Genomic DNA, 16921 nt, shown 5'->3' on the forward strand with positions numbered 1-16921 from the left:
AAAAAGTCTGGCACTCTTGTTGTTTTTGTTTATTTATTTATTTGATCTTTGTCAGAGTTCCATGTTTGCATCATATTATAAATGACAGGGAAATCGGGAGTAGTTCATCATTGAGATAAACTCTTGGCATTAGTTAATGTGTTTTTATTAGAAAGGTTCTCATTGTTATTGTGTAGTGATGTTAAAAAGAAAGTACACGCTCTTTCAATTCTAAGGTTTTACTTACAGGATGTAATGATACAAAATAATCTGCTCCATAAATCATGTAACTACAACCTCAGACAAAAAACAAAGTAAAAATGCTGAAGTCTTTTTTTTGATTGAATCCTTTGTAAAACTGTCTTCAGCAGCAATAACTTCAACTAACTGCTTTTCTGTGTGATTCTATCAGTCAGAAGAATTTTGTGCCACTCATTACGTCTTTGCTGCAGATTATTGAGGTTTGCAGGCATTTATTTATGCACAGCTCTCTCAATGTCTGGACTTTCTGTGGGCCACTGCAACACCTTAATTCTTCTCTTTCAGCCATTCGGTTTATTTGCTGCTGCGCTTGGGATCATTGTCCTTTCACATGGCTCACCTTAACTTTAGCTGTCAAACAGGTGGCTTCGCATTTGACTTTAGAGTACTTTGACATACAGAGGAGTTCACGCTTGATTCAATGACTGCAAATTGCCTGTGGCTGCACAACATGGTGCTTGACAGGTGGTATGAAGTGTTTGTACCAGTGATGTTTGGTTTTCATGTGGCCACCCTTCCAAACAAGTCATACCTGTTCAGTCTTTTTTTTTTTTTTTTTAATTATACTGTTGTGAATGCAAATTTTAAAGTGGGTGAGGTCTGGACTTTGAATGGGCCATATTTCTTTTTTTTTTTTTTTTAATTATACTGTTGTGAACTTTAACATTTAACATGAGAACTGAGACAGGCAGAGCTTTTTTTGTTTTTGACAGGTTCTCCTCAGTGTTATGCAGTCGGACCCTGGGGTGAATTTCTTGGAACATCCATTTCTGGAAAGCTTAGTGACGGTATTGAGTGTTTTCAACTTTTGAATACTCTTTATCACCATATATCACCAGACTTCAAATTGTTTTTGATAAGCTTCCTGGTTATCAATAAAGTAAGAGGAAACTGATCAGCTCACCTAGTGTTGCTTACTTTCTGAATTCCTATAGAAGTAATAAGGGTGTACTAAGTTTTTAAAACACTGCTTCTGTATTTTGTCTGAATTTGTGTTTAAATAAATGATGACATTGTATGATATGTAGGTTGTATTGACCTAATTTTAAGATTTGCCAAGGACCAGATTTTGTTTTTTTTAATGACCTGATACAAAAACTGTGAATTGAAAGACTCTGTACCCGTTTTTTCACATGACTGTATGTAATCCAAAATGTTTTAAAATTAGTTCCTTTAGTGATTCTGCACTGTACATTTGGGATCCCATTTTTCCACCTGACACACATGCTACAGTGAGGCCCAAGTCTGACGTTTTGACCTCCTGGGGAGGTTTGACCTATTTCAGTGTTCCACTCCAGTTGATGGGGTTGAGGCGCAGCAGCTCTCTTTCATTCAGGGCCTCCTGGGAACGTGTTAGTGCTCTGTCCCTCCAGCTCTGCTCCATTAGCTGTTCATGAGCAGAGAAAGAAACAAGAAGGAAAAAAAAAACCCACCCACACTCAGACACTCGCTGTATTTTTGTAACCTGAGAGCATGATGAAACATTTCCAGGGCACTACTGGATGGGGCCATAACCACAAAAGCATTAATAGTGGATATATAATGTATGTGTGGGGCTGTACCCTCTTGTTCTCATCTCTGTACACCGCCATTGCTTTGCTGTGTTGGATCCTTTGGTCTCGTTCACTGGCCAGATCGAGGCGGTCTGCTTCTCGGAGAGTCTCCGCTTCCTTTATTTTATTGGCCAGCTGCAGCTTTATTGCTGCACATTTCTCCTCTATTTGTCTCTTCAGCTGTTCTCGCAACTCCTTCCTACGGAGATAAAAAAAGAGCAGCTTTTCTTTGCCAGAAACAATTGTTGTTGTTTTTCAATATAAAAAGGTCAATGGTATCCTCCACTATTTTACCTGTACTCTTCTCTCTCACTGCTGGTTCCATAGAAGGGTTTTCGCCATACCTGATGATATCTGACACAGCAACTTTCAGTCATTGCCTTTGAAGTCAGCTCTTCAAAGGAAAGAGGGAAATGGCACAAGTGATTCAGTGATAGTGAAATGATTTAGTGCACCTACCTGTAATGCTCTTTTCTCTGCATGATCAGTGTCCTCTGGTGGTTGTGCTGGTGAACATCTGGTGTCTCCAGACTGACAGTCCGTTTATGGACAAATGGTGGGTGTAAAGGGTTCAATCTGGGAATACTCTAAGAAGAATACTCTATTTATGGATCGGTTTGGTTTTTCTTGTTGTTGTTTTAAACAATCTATTTCTATGATAAACCACACAATTAAGAAATCTCTGCTTACCTGATTGCTTTTCCAAAACTGTGCGGAGTCCGAAATTACGGGAAATTTTACGGTTGTATCCACCACGCAGCGACCTTGCCGGACAGGAGGTGCGCGAGGAATACAGACTGGCGTGGAAGCTATGGAGATGGCTGCTGTGAGGATAAAGAAGTGAACAGAATTAAAGAATTAAAAGAGATACTTTTAAATAAAACCAGTAATACTTAAAAAAAAGGACAACAAATGGAAAACAAAATCTCTCCTTACGTAGTTTCATCTTATACTTCACACTTCTGTTGGCACACCAGAGGAGTCCAATGAAACTTTCAAAGCTCTACTTTTCTTCTTAAAGGTGTAGTTGCCTTAGCATTAAATCAACATGCAACAACACACAAAAAAAATAAATCCAAGTTTAAATATACCGGATTGCTATAGTGGTGCTAGTTAGAGATTATACTGACGTACCGATGTATGTGTTGAGTGTTTTGCGGTGGCAACAGTTGCCTTGGGAATCAAGTTACACCCTATCAAAAGAAAGCTGCTGCATTAAGTGGTACGCATCAATGCACTCATAAAGAAAGATTAGACTGTGCCAATAGCTATATTTAGGGGGTGTCCCTGGATCTCATCTATGTAGAAAGCCTGAGGCGAGAAGGCTGAATAAACCACTCATGAATCATTTCAACTTTTAACCAGCTTAAAACATTTTATTCAACACATAGTAAAAGTTCTTAAAGGCTAGCCAGCGTAATACTGCATAATATTGAAGAAATTCACGATTAAAATTTCAAGTCCTCCATAATGCTAATATTGTTATATTGTTGGGTAACTGCAGTTTGTGTGATAGAAGTGATTTTCTTGTTTCTGGTCCTTCAGATTCCCAGTTTCTCATGGTTCTCCCACAGCCAAGCATGGTACTTGTTTAGCATATGATCATCAGGTTTTACCTTTGACACAAGAATCGAAAAAACAACAAATTAAACTTGAATTTAGAGCAAATAAATGAGGGAGCAATGGAAGCAACTGAAGTAAAATAGTTGGGATTATACCCACCTGTCGCCACTCATTGATACAGAAGATCCTGTACGAATCGTTGCCGTACTTTCCAATACCGTGCAACTCAATAGGGTAACGCCACTGTTTAGTTAGATACTCATCTACACAAGAGAAAAGATGTTGTGAGGGTTTTTTTTCTGTTTCATATATTCTTACTAAAACCATGCAAAGACTACCAAAATGGACAATAAAATTACATTAATATATATGAATAAATGGACATTGCTTCTGCACAAAGGTAGTTGCTGCTGTAATCCACTAGCAGTCAAGAATATCCACCTGAGAAGCGGATGAGTGTTTTGGCTCTAAGCTCATACAGGCCAAGTGGCTTCATTAGTTCAGACATGGGCTTCCAGTCGGCCTGCCGGGTCACCTCTGCAGATGGATAACGCTCAAAGAACTGCCACAGGACTGGAATGGCCATTTTACCTGTATTAAATAAATGCCAGGCTTCAGCAAAGTTTAATGCAACATCCTGAATAATTAAATGTGTGTGTTGAATCCTACCACTGGTTTTGTTCAGAAAAACTGTGGCTACCAGCAGCTTCCAGGGATCATGGAAAAGAGTTTCCTGTACGAGGTTGAAGGGAGACCGGGGAGGTGTCCACTTCTTGAAGGCCTTCCTCCTCGGTGGGCTAAGTCCTGAATGAGGACAGTGCACGTTTCTTTAAATTACACACTTTATTTATTTCGTGAATGTTGATCTACATGTCCGATGTAAAAGCATCCACAGTTTCCTGCATTAAACATTACCATCTCTGCTGGATTTCCCACTGAAATAAGGACTTGTTTTCCGCTTGCCTTCCAAGTTTTTGGACTCTAAGCAGACAGGAAACATTTATAGATATTAGAAGAGTGAAGCTGCTTTACATCTTTTGGTCGGGTCCAAAGTTAAGTACCTCATAAAATGACACAACAAAGAAAATCATACATTCGCTGAGCACAAAGTGGTGGAGTCCTATGATGGCTTCAATAATGCAGTAAGATTACTCAATCAATTCTGTCCTCCCTTAGACTAATGATGTGATGCACTCTCTAACAATGGACCATTATTCTTCGCCCCCTCTTTATCAGATCTAAATGTATGCATTTTTTTTTCTATTTGTAACATTTTGTGTCAATTAAGGCATTTGGTTTCTTTGATTTTTATGCATTTCTAGCTGCAAATATAGAGGATAATGGGAGACATAAATAACCACTAATGCACTGGATAAGCTCAAAAAAACATGAAAAACTTTAACAAATTGTCAGTCAGTGTGGCTCATACTTACTATTCTGGGATTCTCGAACTGGTGTACAGCTCCCATCAGTGGTATCAGGTAACAACGCATGTTCTTCAGCATCTTGACGACTGTCACTGCCAGCCTCCAGGTCAGAATTAGGAGTGTTGTCACCTTTGCTTTCATCACCTTTGTTCTCGCTCTCAGCGGCAGGTTCAACATTCAAAATCGGGGCCGAAGGCTGCAAATCTGCTTTCTTGTCCTCTTGAAGAATAGATGTGTTTAGTTGATTACTTAAAGGAGCCAGTCTGAGTAACTTCTCTCTCAGCTGGCCTCCTCTTTGGGGGCTCTTTTGCAGATGTACATTGTCCACTTTTTCTGAGGTCAAAGCTTGTAAGCAACCATTTAAACTTTCAGTAGTTTTGTCTCCATTCACATTCACTTCTAATACACATGCAGTCTTCTGTAGTTCAGTGTCAGCATCAATATGATTTGTGTCGTTTGCTGTCTTCACTTTTCCACTTTTAGTATCACTTCTGAGGGAGGAAGAGGCTTGTTTGGATTTATTTGGAGGTGCCTCTAGAATTGCTGTTCCATTTTCTGTTTCCTCCTGCTGTCCCTCTGAAGGCTTTTTCTTTCCTCTCCTCTGCTTTACTTTGGAAGGGGGTGCTTGTGATGTGGTGAAATCAAAGAGGCTTATGTCTAAGTTACCACTTCCACTTTCCAGGAGGAAAGTGCGTAGGGATGCTCTGGACCGGAACCTTTGCCCTTCGGGACTTAAACAACAGGAAAATCAATTAGATGCTGATCTAAGGGCTTCTGTGGTGAACTTACAGGTAACATCAACAGAGACAAGATTGTAAAAAACATAAAAACAAAACTGAGTCACCTTGTAAAGTAGACATCTAGTTTGCCTGCTGTTTTGCCTGCTTTCCGCTGCCTCACTTCTCTGATCCAGCCAGGGGGCAATGCGGAAGAAGTGCACAAAATATCCCCTTCTTTGAGACTTTGATGATTCATGTCCACACTGCTCTCCAGTTCAGTATCTCATCTAGTAGGATGCATTTTTAGTTTCTTTGGAGTCCTGTTGAAGTGAAGACAACGAATAAAAAAAACCCTTGGCTTTATTGTTAAACTATGAACCTGTAAGTTCTTGTTTTGTTCGTGCATGTTTACTTGGACAATTACAAAAACAACACATACAAGGCGTTTGCTCATTCTAAAGTTTGCTCACATAAAGCCACATTAAAAAAGCATTGCTGGACATTACTGGGCAGCAGATCAACAGCAAAGAGCTAAAACGTTAACAAAGGCGTGTGTAGCATACATGAATACTGATCAGGCTTTAGATGTGCATCTTCTTGTCTCGACGTTGCTTTCCCGAGTACTTTCTGATGTCAACACAGAAGCAGGAAGTAGCGAGCAAGTGCGAGTCTGCGCATTGCGAGCTACTCGCTACAAGAAACGGTACACAGTGAAAAAAAGAACCAAGCGAACTGCAGCAACCTGTTGAAAAAAGAGCCTTTGGTGCTTTTTTCAGCTAAAGAGCGGAAATGAGAGCCGTCCTAGCATGGAAGGAAACGATCCGTGAGCAATGGTAGGAATCTGGGTGATTAGGTTTGCGCTGTCAGCCTCGTCCCGAAGTTCAGATGTAACGCTAGGTGGTTAGCAACGGTGGTTGCTATGTAAACTAGTGTTAGCCTGCTAACTAGCTTTAGCATCGCGGCTATTCAATTATCACCATCTTTCAAATCGCTCTCATATTAGATGTCGTGCATTATGTATTTTCAATAAGTACACTAGCTTACGATGGTTCTTTGGTAACCGATATAATCATAGACGTATGATCTCTAGTTCTCATTACGGGTTTTTTTGGGTGCTGTGCAGAATTGCGTGCTCCTACTAACATATTTTTATTAAACAATCTTTTTAAATAAGGTATTAACTTATTTTCCATTATTTCCCATTACATTCTTGTCAGGAATTAAGGTAGTTCTGTTTAGTCCAGCATTTAAAAGATCAGACTTCCCGAAAAAACAAATCCGAGTAGGTGTTTGGAGAGATGCTTTTGTGCTGTTTCAGAGGGAGAATGGAAATCACAGAGTAACTCACAATACTCTAATGATACAATGCCCACTAAAAAGTTTATATTATGATATTATGATCAAATCAAATTACAATACTTGATATGTTGCAGGAGTCATCTTGGATAGATGGTTGTATCTGGATAGGAAAAACATAACTCCCCAAAAAGGCAAAAGCAGGACTTTATATACTTAGTATGATAACTGTGTTTGAGTGAGACAGTGTGGGATATGTTAATGATGCTGAGAAGTCACTTGAAACATTTTAACAGCTTTATTTGTTTTCTAATAAAAACATGCTGTAGTTTTAAATGAGATATTTCCAACTTCTTATATGCATAAATGGAAGTTAAGTTTTTTTGGTGGTATGATTCAATTAATTTTGAGCCACAGATCAATCACATTTTTCACTTTGACATTAGACAAAGACGTAGTCCAGTCCATCTAAAGTTTGACACCTATTGGTGTTCCTACCCCCAGTGGACCCACTAGGGATTTTTATTCATTTTATTTATAAAGGTTTTAATTTCCTGGCTTAAAACTCTATGCACGTTAAGTACAATTGATCTGGATATAGTCAAGTAAAAGAGTGAACGTTTTTATCAGATGGCTTAACACAGTCTTTGAGCGTAAGAAGATGCCTGAAGAATGGAGAAGTGGTACTGATTTTTAAGAACAAGTGTGCAGTAACTACAGAGGGATAAAACTCGTAAGCCATACCATAGCTATGGGGAAAAGTGTTGTTGAAGTTAGCTTAAAGAGTGAGGTAATGATCAGTGAGCAGCTTCATGCCACAAAAGAGCACTACAGATGGGAATTTTGCTTTGAAAGTGTTGATTGGAGAAGTATGGGAATGTCAGAAGGACTTGAGCTGTGTCTTTGTGGATCTGAAGGAAGCATATGATAAGCTGGCAGGAAGGGAACTGTGGTATTGCATGAGGAAGCCAGGAGTTGCAGAGAAGTACGTGAGGGTGGTGCAGCACATGTAATAGGACAGTGCGACAGTGGCGAGTTGTGTGGTACAGATGGGTTCGAGGTGAGGGTGGGATTACATCAGGGATTGTCTTTGAGCCCCTTTGAGCTTTGAAAGGTGGAGGTACAGACTGGAAAGAAGAGGAATGAAAGTAGAAGCAAGACAGAATACGTGTGTGAATGAGAGGGAGACAGGTGACAAGTTTTCAAGTAGCAGAAGTAGTTAAGGTGGACCAATTTAAATATCTGGGGTGAACCATCCAAAACAACAGACAGTGCACAAAAGAGGTGGAGGAGAGAGAGCACACCCAGGGTGGAGTGGATGGAGACGCGTGATTTTCCTTGTTGTTAGGTGCAAACATTTTTTGTATGTTTTGTGTGTGCGTGTGTGATTTTGTTGTTTGCACTTGTTTGTCCTTGCTAAAGATGTCCTCTTTTTCCTCAAACTCTGAATTTTATGTTTTTTTGTTTATTCGGTCTATCCAAAATGAAAAAAAGAGAAAAAGTCAGTGTGCTATATTAAAGAAATTCCCCAATTCAATACTGAAAGAAGACATTGGAGGTCCCAAGCTAGTTCACTCCTAATTCCAGTCGCAAACCCCAGATCAGGGAGGGAAGGTTGCATCAAAAGGGCATCCAGCATAAAATCTGTGCCAAATCAAATATGCAGATCCATCCGCTGTGGTGACCACTTGGGAAATAAGGTTGCAGCTGAAAGAACCTATTAAAGAAACATTGGACACTTGCAAATTCTCACACTTATGAAACTGGAAGCCATTATTCTCCATGCTTCACAGTGAGTGTTTTCACACCGAAACAGATTGTGTGCATCCTTGCAATCTAGCAAAACTGCTGAATGTTTTCCCTCTTCATACAAACCAGATTTTTCAGTGCTTTTATTTATTTATCCTTTTTTTTTTTACACCAGAATTCTTAACATCAATAGTTCTAATATTTCTTTCATATTTCTTAACAACATATTTACTAATTCACAGTGTTGCAGTGACATGTTTTGGCTTAATCTTCACTCATAAGTTTGTGAATTCCTCCAAAACCTTCAACAGAGTTGGAGGGTTGCAAAACCTTCCCTGTGTGCACTTTGGCAGACAGCAATAACGTCCTTGTAAAATCCACCTTCATGGCATTGCCAGAGTTCAAAAACTCCACAGGGAACCTCCATTATATGATTTCAGTGATGAATGGATCCTCATAGCTGTTGCTCGTGAACTAATCAATTTATTGAAAAACCATTTCAACACGGATCTGTTATATTGTTTTTTTTTCTGCAGCGTTTATGACCTTGCCTTCAAACCAGATGGTAGCCAACTCATAATTGCTGCAGGGCTTCGTGTCCTGGTAAGGCTTTTCTGTTTTCTTTAGCCTAAAAATGCAAACATGTAGAGAATACTTTCATCGTTCAACTCAATTTCACCTTATTTCTTTTTGTTCCAGGTTTATGATGCAACAGATGGCAGTATTATTCAGCCTTTAAAAGGACACAAAGACATAGTGTACTGTGTGGCTTATGCCAAAGATGGTACTAAATTGATTTTCACTACATTTTTCTGTGTCGGTCATCTTATTTTTGTTCTTAATTCTTACTCCGTAGTGCATTCTTCTGCAGGTAAAAGATTTGCCTCAGGGTCAGCAGACAAAAGCATTATTATCTGGACTTCTAAACTGGAGGGTATTTTAAAATATACGTAAGCAGCGCTTTTACTTATTGCTTTAGTATTACAGAGTTGTAGTGTTACACCACGGTGCACAGTCTGTACTCCTCCATCATTTTTTCTTTTATTTGTTTATCTGTAGTCACAATGACTCTATCCAGTGTGTTGCCTACAACCCAGTCACTCACCAGCTTGCCTCCTGCTCATCTGGTGACTTTGGTGAGTGCATCTTAGTGGAGAACTTTGATAAATGTGACCTAATGTAAGTACATAGAGAAATTAAACATCTCAAACTTCTCATATTTTTAGGCCTGTGGTCTCCAGAGCAAAAGTCTGTAAACAAACATAAAGTGAGCAGCAAAATAACATGTTGTGGGTAAGTGAAGTCTGGAGCAGCAACGTTTATGCAGCAGCAGTACATTTTCATTTGTGCATTTATGTTGCTGTGCATCATTTGCTTGCAGGTGGACAAACGACGGGCAATACCTTGCTCTGGGTATGATGAATGGAGTGGTGAGCATTCGGAACAAAAATGGGGAGGAGAAGGTCAAAATAGAGCGTCCAGGTGGCTCCTCTTCTCCTATCTGGTCCATTGCCTGGAATCCCTCCAAGTTAGTCCTAAGTTATTATAGAAATGGACGGATGTCTCCACAGATTAACACATAGCCACGTATATTTTTGGTCTGTCCTTCCAAGATTTTGAGCCCAAATTGTGCAAAATTAGATTTCTTATTTAGGTGTAGTTTTTGTAGGGCCAGCAGGTGGCAGTGTTCAACCAGTGAGCGGTGGACCTTTCTCAATGATGGACTGAATTATGATGCCTGGGAACAGCTGTCTTTGCTCTATGATTCCCCCTACAGCCAAAGCAGAGAGTACAGCAATGAAAACTATGCAAGACCACAGAACAGGTCAATTAAGGGAAAAAGACGACACAAAGGTGAAAAGATGCGGGAAGTAGGATAAAGATAAAAGCCATAAAAGACAGTAGATATTTTATTGCTGGGTTGCCTCATATGGGAAAGTTGGTAATCAAATTGTGGTCAAAACATGAGGTCAATCAGGGAACAGCGTTTGCTAGAGCCGCCAGAGATTCAGGGTTAATAGATGCAGAGGTACATGGGTTTATGCTGTATTCTGTCCTGAATTAAAACAGTTCTGGAAAATTAACATTAAAAGGCTTTGCATCCATTACTTTGCATCACTGAGAGAGTGACCGGCGTGTCCCCTAGCTGAAGGTTGGCTGCTCTGCTTTTCACTGTCATCATTACTTAAATGACAGAAGCCTCATCAGTGCTGAATCTTGTGATTAATGCTTATGTCTGTAGTCATTTTGTTGTGTTTTCACAGGGATGAGCACAATGACATTCTGGCTGTGGCAGACTGGGGTCAGAAGCTCTCCTTTTATCAGCTCAGTGGAAAACAGGTGAATGTCACAACCTACCATAAACTATCATATTTTATGGCATTGTATTTAATATGTATTTGGTAACTTACTAATCATCATGTCATGGCTGAATAGCTCAGACACAGAGATACACTCCACATAAAGATGAGGTTGTGCTTGATGAAGAATCAAACACAGAACATGAGTTTTTATGTACCATGTGAATCCAAAAGTAAATGTGAAATTATTAATTTAGACACTGTGGACTTATTATTTTCAGTTTTGAAATAAACTTTTCAGTTTTACTTTCTGTAGACATTCCCCTCTATCCCAACCTTTAGGCTTGTCCAGTGGTGTTACCATTAAGTGGCCAAGTGAGGGCATTTAGTCTTTATATATTGATATGTTCTATTATGGATTGGTCATTTGACTTGGAACGGGCCCATTGGTATGTTACGGGTAATGGATAGGGGGTCATTAATGAAACATATGTATATTTTTGTAATGATAAAGGCTTTGAGTTTATTGTAATTTTCCACTTGTCATCAGTACATTGTATTGTTTTGCACTGACCGATTGCCGATGGCGCTAACTTGCAACAGTTTTGCATAAAAATGATTAAAAACCACAAACTTAGAAAATTTTTGATTAACTATTATAGATAAAAGAAACAGTGTGGGTATGATAAACACAAGAAGAACTATCCACTATCCATTTTCTTAACTGCTTAAACAGTTTAGGGTCATGGGAAGGAGCTGAATCTTATCCAAGCTATCAAGTGGCTGTCATGCAGTGAAAGCTGGGCGAGTCCTAAGACAAAAAGACCAATTAAAAAACAAAAAAAGTAGTCACGTATAAAATTAAGCATCTTTTGCTCATTTTAGTTGCTCGAATAGCTTGGTCACTTTGTCACAAAATCTCAAAAAATATTGATTCCACACGGTGACACCAGATCATGCCTGCGTGGGTGTACAGACACCATGGTGATTTGTAATATCTATACAGTGTATACAGTATCTTGTTATCGCAACATGTTTGTTTCTAATCTATCTTCTCTGTTACTTTTAACTGTTGAAAAGGCTAAACACATGGATGACTAAACACATTTTCATGGGAAAACACCAGAAGACTTAGAACATTTTGAAACACTGTCAGTAATATGTGCTCTAACTTGCTAAAGCACTACGACGGCAACATCACAAATTGAGTCTGTTTGTTCAAAATATAACGTATTTAAAACTCTTTATGGAGTGTTTCCTGTTTTAATCAGACTGTCAGGGTCTATTGAAACCATAACAGTACATTGGAAGTGGTCCTGCTATGCTTTAATGCCCCCTTCGCAATTCCTCCTTCCTCCTAAATTCCCAGTGGGCGATATCGTAATTATAGACAAATATGCAGTGTTCATTACTCTGCCGTTATGCCTTAGGCTCATATTTTGTCATTGGCCTATTTATCTATTGAACATGCTGTTTTGATTACAACACCAAGAATTGTTCGCAATGAGAGAAAATAACTATGGATCGTCAGGGAAGCTTTATCCCAGAGTGAGGAAAACCAGATGTACCAAATGGGGCGACCTGATATGATGTTGTGCAAATGGACTTTGAAGACTGATACAAAGGAGGCTATTTAAACCAGAGAAACACTTTCTTTTTTGTCTGGCTTTTCATCGAACACTCAAAGGAATTGGTTGAATACTGAGGACTTTGAAGTGTGCAAGCCCAGACAGTGGGGAGTGCCGGCCTGGGTCCTTGGGCAATAACTGCAGAAATGCTAGTTTTATTTTTATTTTTAATGTCCTTTTCTCTCTTTGTCTCTCTCAGATTGGAAAAGACAGGACTCTCACCTATGACCCGTGCTGCGTCGGCTACTTCTCTAAGGGCGAGTATATAGTGATGGGTGGCTCTGATAAACAGGCGTCCCTCTACACAAAAGATGGTGTGCGGCTAGGAACTGTCGGAGAGCAGAACTCCTGGGTGTGGACTTGCCGGGTTAAGCCTGACTCCAACTTTGTGGTGGGTCCACAGCTTGTGAAGCCATATATCTAGAGAAATTGCTCTCACTGTGACATACGCCATTATTTAAGTGTTGTGATAGAAGAACAAGAATAAAATGCAACACGCTCAGAGCTCTGACGTTACATTTAGGGTGACATTTGATCCTCTAACAGAGTGCCTCCTTAACTGCACAGATGCACGAGCCGTTTCATTTTAAAGTAACACTTTCCCCGCTTTTCTTTTCACTGTGTTTAACTAAAAGTGACAGGAGAGATTTGGTTGCTAGCAGATTCTCTCAGTTCTGCCGTGTAGAGGCTTTAACAACAGGAACATTTTCCCACTCTCGCAGTCTGTTTTTAGAAGTGTTAATGGGATGTACTGCTACATTGTTGTCTCTTACCTAGGTTTTGGGCTGCCAGGATGGGACCATCGCCTGCTACCAACTTATCTTCAGTACAGTTCATGGCCTCTACAAGGATCGTTATGCTTACAGAGATAGCATGACTGATGTCATTGTCCAGCACCTCATCACTGAGCAAAAAGGTGCGCTTTTGCTCTGGTGTACAGGCTTCTGAGTTTAAGATAGGCTAGCTATTGTGATGCCTCGTCAAAATAATTGTTTGCACATCTTGCAGCTTCACAGTGAGATGATCAAACAAAGCAATGCAGACAGCATTTGGGGAGATAAACTTCACTGTCATTTTCCTGTTGTCATATTATTCAAATTAATCTAATGTAAGGGCAGATGGCCTGCCTTTTTTAATGAGTAGATATCGAATGTTTTGGTGAACATCTTGCTATAATAGGATTTTCTATTTAAATGAGAGGTGACAGTCTTTAATTTCCTCGCACCAACGAGGGAGGAAGATTTGAAGGAAAAAAACCGAGGGCAAACTTATTCAACAGGATGCATCGGCTAAGATAATTAAACCTTCCTCACCCTCCTTTCATGACTACTCTCTCCCATTTATCTCAATTTTTTTCTTCCCCTCAGTGAGGATCAAGTGTCGTGAGCTCGTGAAGAAGATCGCCATCTATAGAAACCGCCTTGCCATCCAGCTGCCCGAGAAGATCCTCATCTACGAGCTCTATTCAGACGACTCCTCAGACATGCACTACCGCGTCAAGGAGAAAATATGCAGGAAGTTTGAATGCAACTTGCTGGTCGTCTGCTCCCAACATATCATTCTGTGTCAGGTCAGAAGAGATAGAGGTCCGCAGTTTTTTTTGTAGTGGCAAAATATACAAAAACATTCATTTAAAGTTGCTTGCGTCTGCCAGAGCCTGTGTGTATTTGTATTTTCTTTCAGTTATACTTCCTCTGGTCTCCAGTGGGGCTGGTGTTCTTTGTGAATTACACTAATGCACACTTGATTGTGCAAGAGGCTGCAGTGACATTTGAGCGCTATTAATACGATGAAAGCACAGTAAATCAATGTTGAGACATTTACTTCAAGCCCAAACAGTCCAGAAATGGAATGGCTGTTCCCCCAGATGTTTCGGCCTAGTTTGCAAAAGACTCCAGCTGTGCATGTGCTCTGTCTCTCTCCCTTTCTCAACCATCTTCAAACTGGATAAATTAAGCCAGTTGAATCAGGGGGAAGGCACCATAGTCTGTTGAACCAGTGGATGTCTCTTGGGTTTGCTCTCTGCTTCTTGTCTCTGTGTGTCTGACAGTCTGGTAGGGAGGAGGAGTGGCCGTAATGCGGCGGTTATTTCCTTTTAAATCTGTCTATGTGTGACAGAGGTGCTTCAGATCTCTCTATCTGGCGTACTCATGTTTCATGCCTAAAAGAACTTTTAGACCATATAAACGGGCTGTGTTCATGTGGTCTGTGCTGTATATGTCACTGTCAAATCAAATCACTGTTAATCTTTATGGCATTGCTTTCTTTAAACACCTTTTGATGCCTAAAAGAGCACTGTGTTTAGGATTTGCGAGACATTTACGAGTATGTTTGAATTGCTTAAAGGATGAGATTAACACACTGTGAAATGATGAAAACAGAAACGTTTGACAATGCTGCACCAGTCAGCGCTCCATTTGTCAAATATAATTGAAGCCTCAGCCTTCTTACTCTGCTCTTCTGCAGGAGAAGAGACTCCAGTGTCTGTCCTTCAACAGTGTGAGGGAAAAGGAATGGGTGATGGAATCTCTAATTCGATACATCAAAGTGATTGGTGGTCCACCAGGCAGAGAGGGCCTACTCGTAGGGTTAAAGAATGGCGCTGTGAGTACTCCAAGAAGATCCATTCTTACACAAAGTAACCACAGAAGTGGGAGTCATGCTCACATGCCAGTGCTCCTGGAATTTGAACATAAAGGAAACTGCTGTCCTAATGAAGAAAGCATTTTTTTTTTTTGGATATATCTGTTACTGGAGCCAGTTACAACACAACTGATTCTCTATTCTCTGTTTGCAGATACTAAAGATATTTGTTGACAACCCGTTTCCCATCACGCTGCTGAAGCTAACAACGTCAGTGCGCTGCCTGGACATGAGCGCCTCCCGCAATAAACTGGCTGTGGTGGATGAGCATAACACTCTCCTTGTCTATGACATCAAGAGTAAAGAGCTACTTTTTCAGGTCAGCAGGCAGTGGAAAGGGCGTGACGAAGGAACCTAGCTTCGCGGGCTTTGAATTGCATTTCAGAGATGCAGTGGAGTGAAATAAAATGGAAACGAGCATGTGTGCTCAATTAGTTGCATTAAATACAGGAACAGGTTTACAATAGCCCAGACTTGTATGTGTTTCACAGTCACCTCTGACCTCATTATTCCTGTGTACTTGCATTTGCTTTCCTTACAGGAGCCTAATGCCAATAGTGTAGCCTGGAACACCCAGTGTGAGGACATGCTGTGCTTCTCTGGGAATGGCTACCTTAATATCAAGGCTTGCAACTTCCCTGTACACCAGCAGAAGATGCAAGGCTTTATGGTTGGCTACAATGGCTCCAAGATATTCTGCCTCCATGTGTATTCCATGTCTGCAGTGGAGGTGCCGCAGGTGGGTATTATCTTGTCAGGCTGCTCATGTCTAGAAGCAGTGATGGCGCTCCGTGTGGTGGCACAGGTCTGTAGCCAAAATGCTTCTGAAATAAAAATGGTCAAAATGTAGTAATTTTGTGTGAAATTGAAACTGGTGGTTAAAATTGTTACATGATTCTTGCTTTTCATCATATGTTACTACATTATTGTATTTTGCACAACTCTGTTGCTTGTGAAGCTCGCACACAAGAATTTCACTCACATGTGCTGTACCAATGTACCTGCACATGTGATGTGACAATAAAAGTGATTTGATTTGATTTGACTAGGTCATTTCTAATACTTCCTAAAGTATTCATCTAGTCTTTATGAAACTGGGCTCGTATGAATTGGAATTGTATCAAGTATAAATTCCAAATGTCAAATTTCAAATCTCAGTATATTATCTCTGTTTGACCTTTTGACCTCTACCCTTACCCTGGTATTGGCTGTTATATTAGTGTTCATAATGCCACAGAGTTATACGCTTTTTAAAGCATATTAAATATTAAAGAAGTAATATTTTTCATTCTCTTCCACAATATGCTGTTAAAAGTACTGTGACTCATCGAAATGCGTCCCAGTGAAATGCGCTTAACCTTTAAATTTCCTCCGTTGTTACTCTGCATTAGTTCTACGTGTCTGCAGAAACACGTGCCACGATCCCGGTCATTTTTATCATAAATATGGTATTTATTTGTACTACAAAGAAAGAAATGATATATATGGATGCAATTTATATCAGTTACGGAAAAAAAAGTGTTTCGTAAAGATGTTTTGTTTCTGTTTATTGATTGGTTTGTGGCCATTCTTTTCCACAAATTTGTATTTATAATGCTTTTAACTGTGATGTTGTTGGCCTGCCAGTCTGCACCCATGTACCAGTACTTGGAGAGGAAGATGTTTAAGGAGGCCTACCAGATTGCCTGCCTGGGTGTGACAGATAGTGACTGGAGGGATTTGGCCACAGAAGCCCTGGAGGGACTTGACTTTGAGACTGCCAAGAAGGTCAGAGCTCTCTCTCTCTCTCTCTCTCTCTCTCTC

At 40.1% G+C, this 16921-nt stretch overlaps 2 protein-coding genes across 7 annotated transcripts in view; one reads left to right on the plus strand and one right to left on the minus strand.

Annotated features, from left to right (window-relative positions):
* Positions 1–893: 893 nt before the first annotated feature.
* mbd4 (methyl-CpG binding domain protein 4) lies at positions 894–6196 on the minus strand. Of its 6 annotated transcripts, XR_006055219.1 has the most exons (13): positions 6066–6196; positions 5628–5822; positions 4790–5514; positions 4272–4337; positions 4026–4160; positions 3798–3947; positions 3516–3619; positions 2928–3409; positions 2730–2824; positions 2484–2617; positions 2088–2380; positions 1803–1992; positions 894–1627 (listed from the first exon to the last, which is right to left on the minus strand). XR_006055219.1 is itself a non-coding variant. In XM_005938928.2 (8 exons), the coding sequence occupies exons 2-8, from the start codon at positions 5756–5758 to the stop codon at positions 3335–3337; spliced, it is 1386 nt and encodes a 461-aa protein (XP_005938990.1). In that variant the 5' UTR covers positions 5759–5822; positions 6066–6196; the 3' UTR covers positions 2430–3334. The 6 variants fall into 6 exon arrangements, 2 of the variants coding, with proteins under 2 accessions (XP_042083209.1, XP_005938990.1); XR_006055217.1 differs by having other exon boundaries at positions 2730–3409; XR_006055218.1 differs by having other exon boundaries at positions 2088–2147; positions 2253–2380; positions 2484–3409.
* An 11-nt stretch (positions 6197–6207) lies between these two features.
* Positions 6208–16921, plus strand: part of ift122 (intraflagellar transport 122 homolog (Chlamydomonas)) — a 25091-nt gene continuing 14377 nt past the window's right edge. The window contains exons 1-15 of the mRNA XM_005938929.3: positions 6208–6335; positions 9084–9150; positions 9247–9331; positions 9419–9497; positions 9607–9683; positions 9774–9840; positions 9929–10075; positions 10812–10887; positions 12675–12866; positions 13253–13391; positions 13843–14045; positions 14942–15079; positions 15273–15437; positions 15660–15857; positions 16745–16885. Coding sequence (XP_005938991.1) covers positions 6292–6335; positions 9084–9150; positions 9247–9331; positions 9419–9497; positions 9607–9683; positions 9774–9840; positions 9929–10075; positions 10812–10887; positions 12675–12866; positions 13253–13391; positions 13843–14045; positions 14942–15079; positions 15273–15437; positions 15660–15857; positions 16745–16885 — 1818 coding nt within the window. The 5' untranslated portion in view covers positions 6208–6291. The remainder of the gene's footprint in view (positions 6336–9083; positions 9151–9246; positions 9332–9418; positions 9498–9606; positions 9684–9773; positions 9841–9928; positions 10076–10811; positions 10888–12674; positions 12867–13252; positions 13392–13842; positions 14046–14941; positions 15080–15272; positions 15438–15659; positions 15858–16744; positions 16886–16921) is intronic.

This window comes from Haplochromis burtoni, unplaced genomic scaffold, assembly GCF_018398535.1.
Source record: "Haplochromis burtoni strain Fernald_Lab_line unplaced genomic scaffold, NCSU_Asbu1 Contig_252, whole genome shotgun sequence".
NCBI lineage: Eukaryota > Metazoa > Chordata > Actinopteri > Cichliformes > Cichlidae > Haplochromis > Haplochromis burtoni.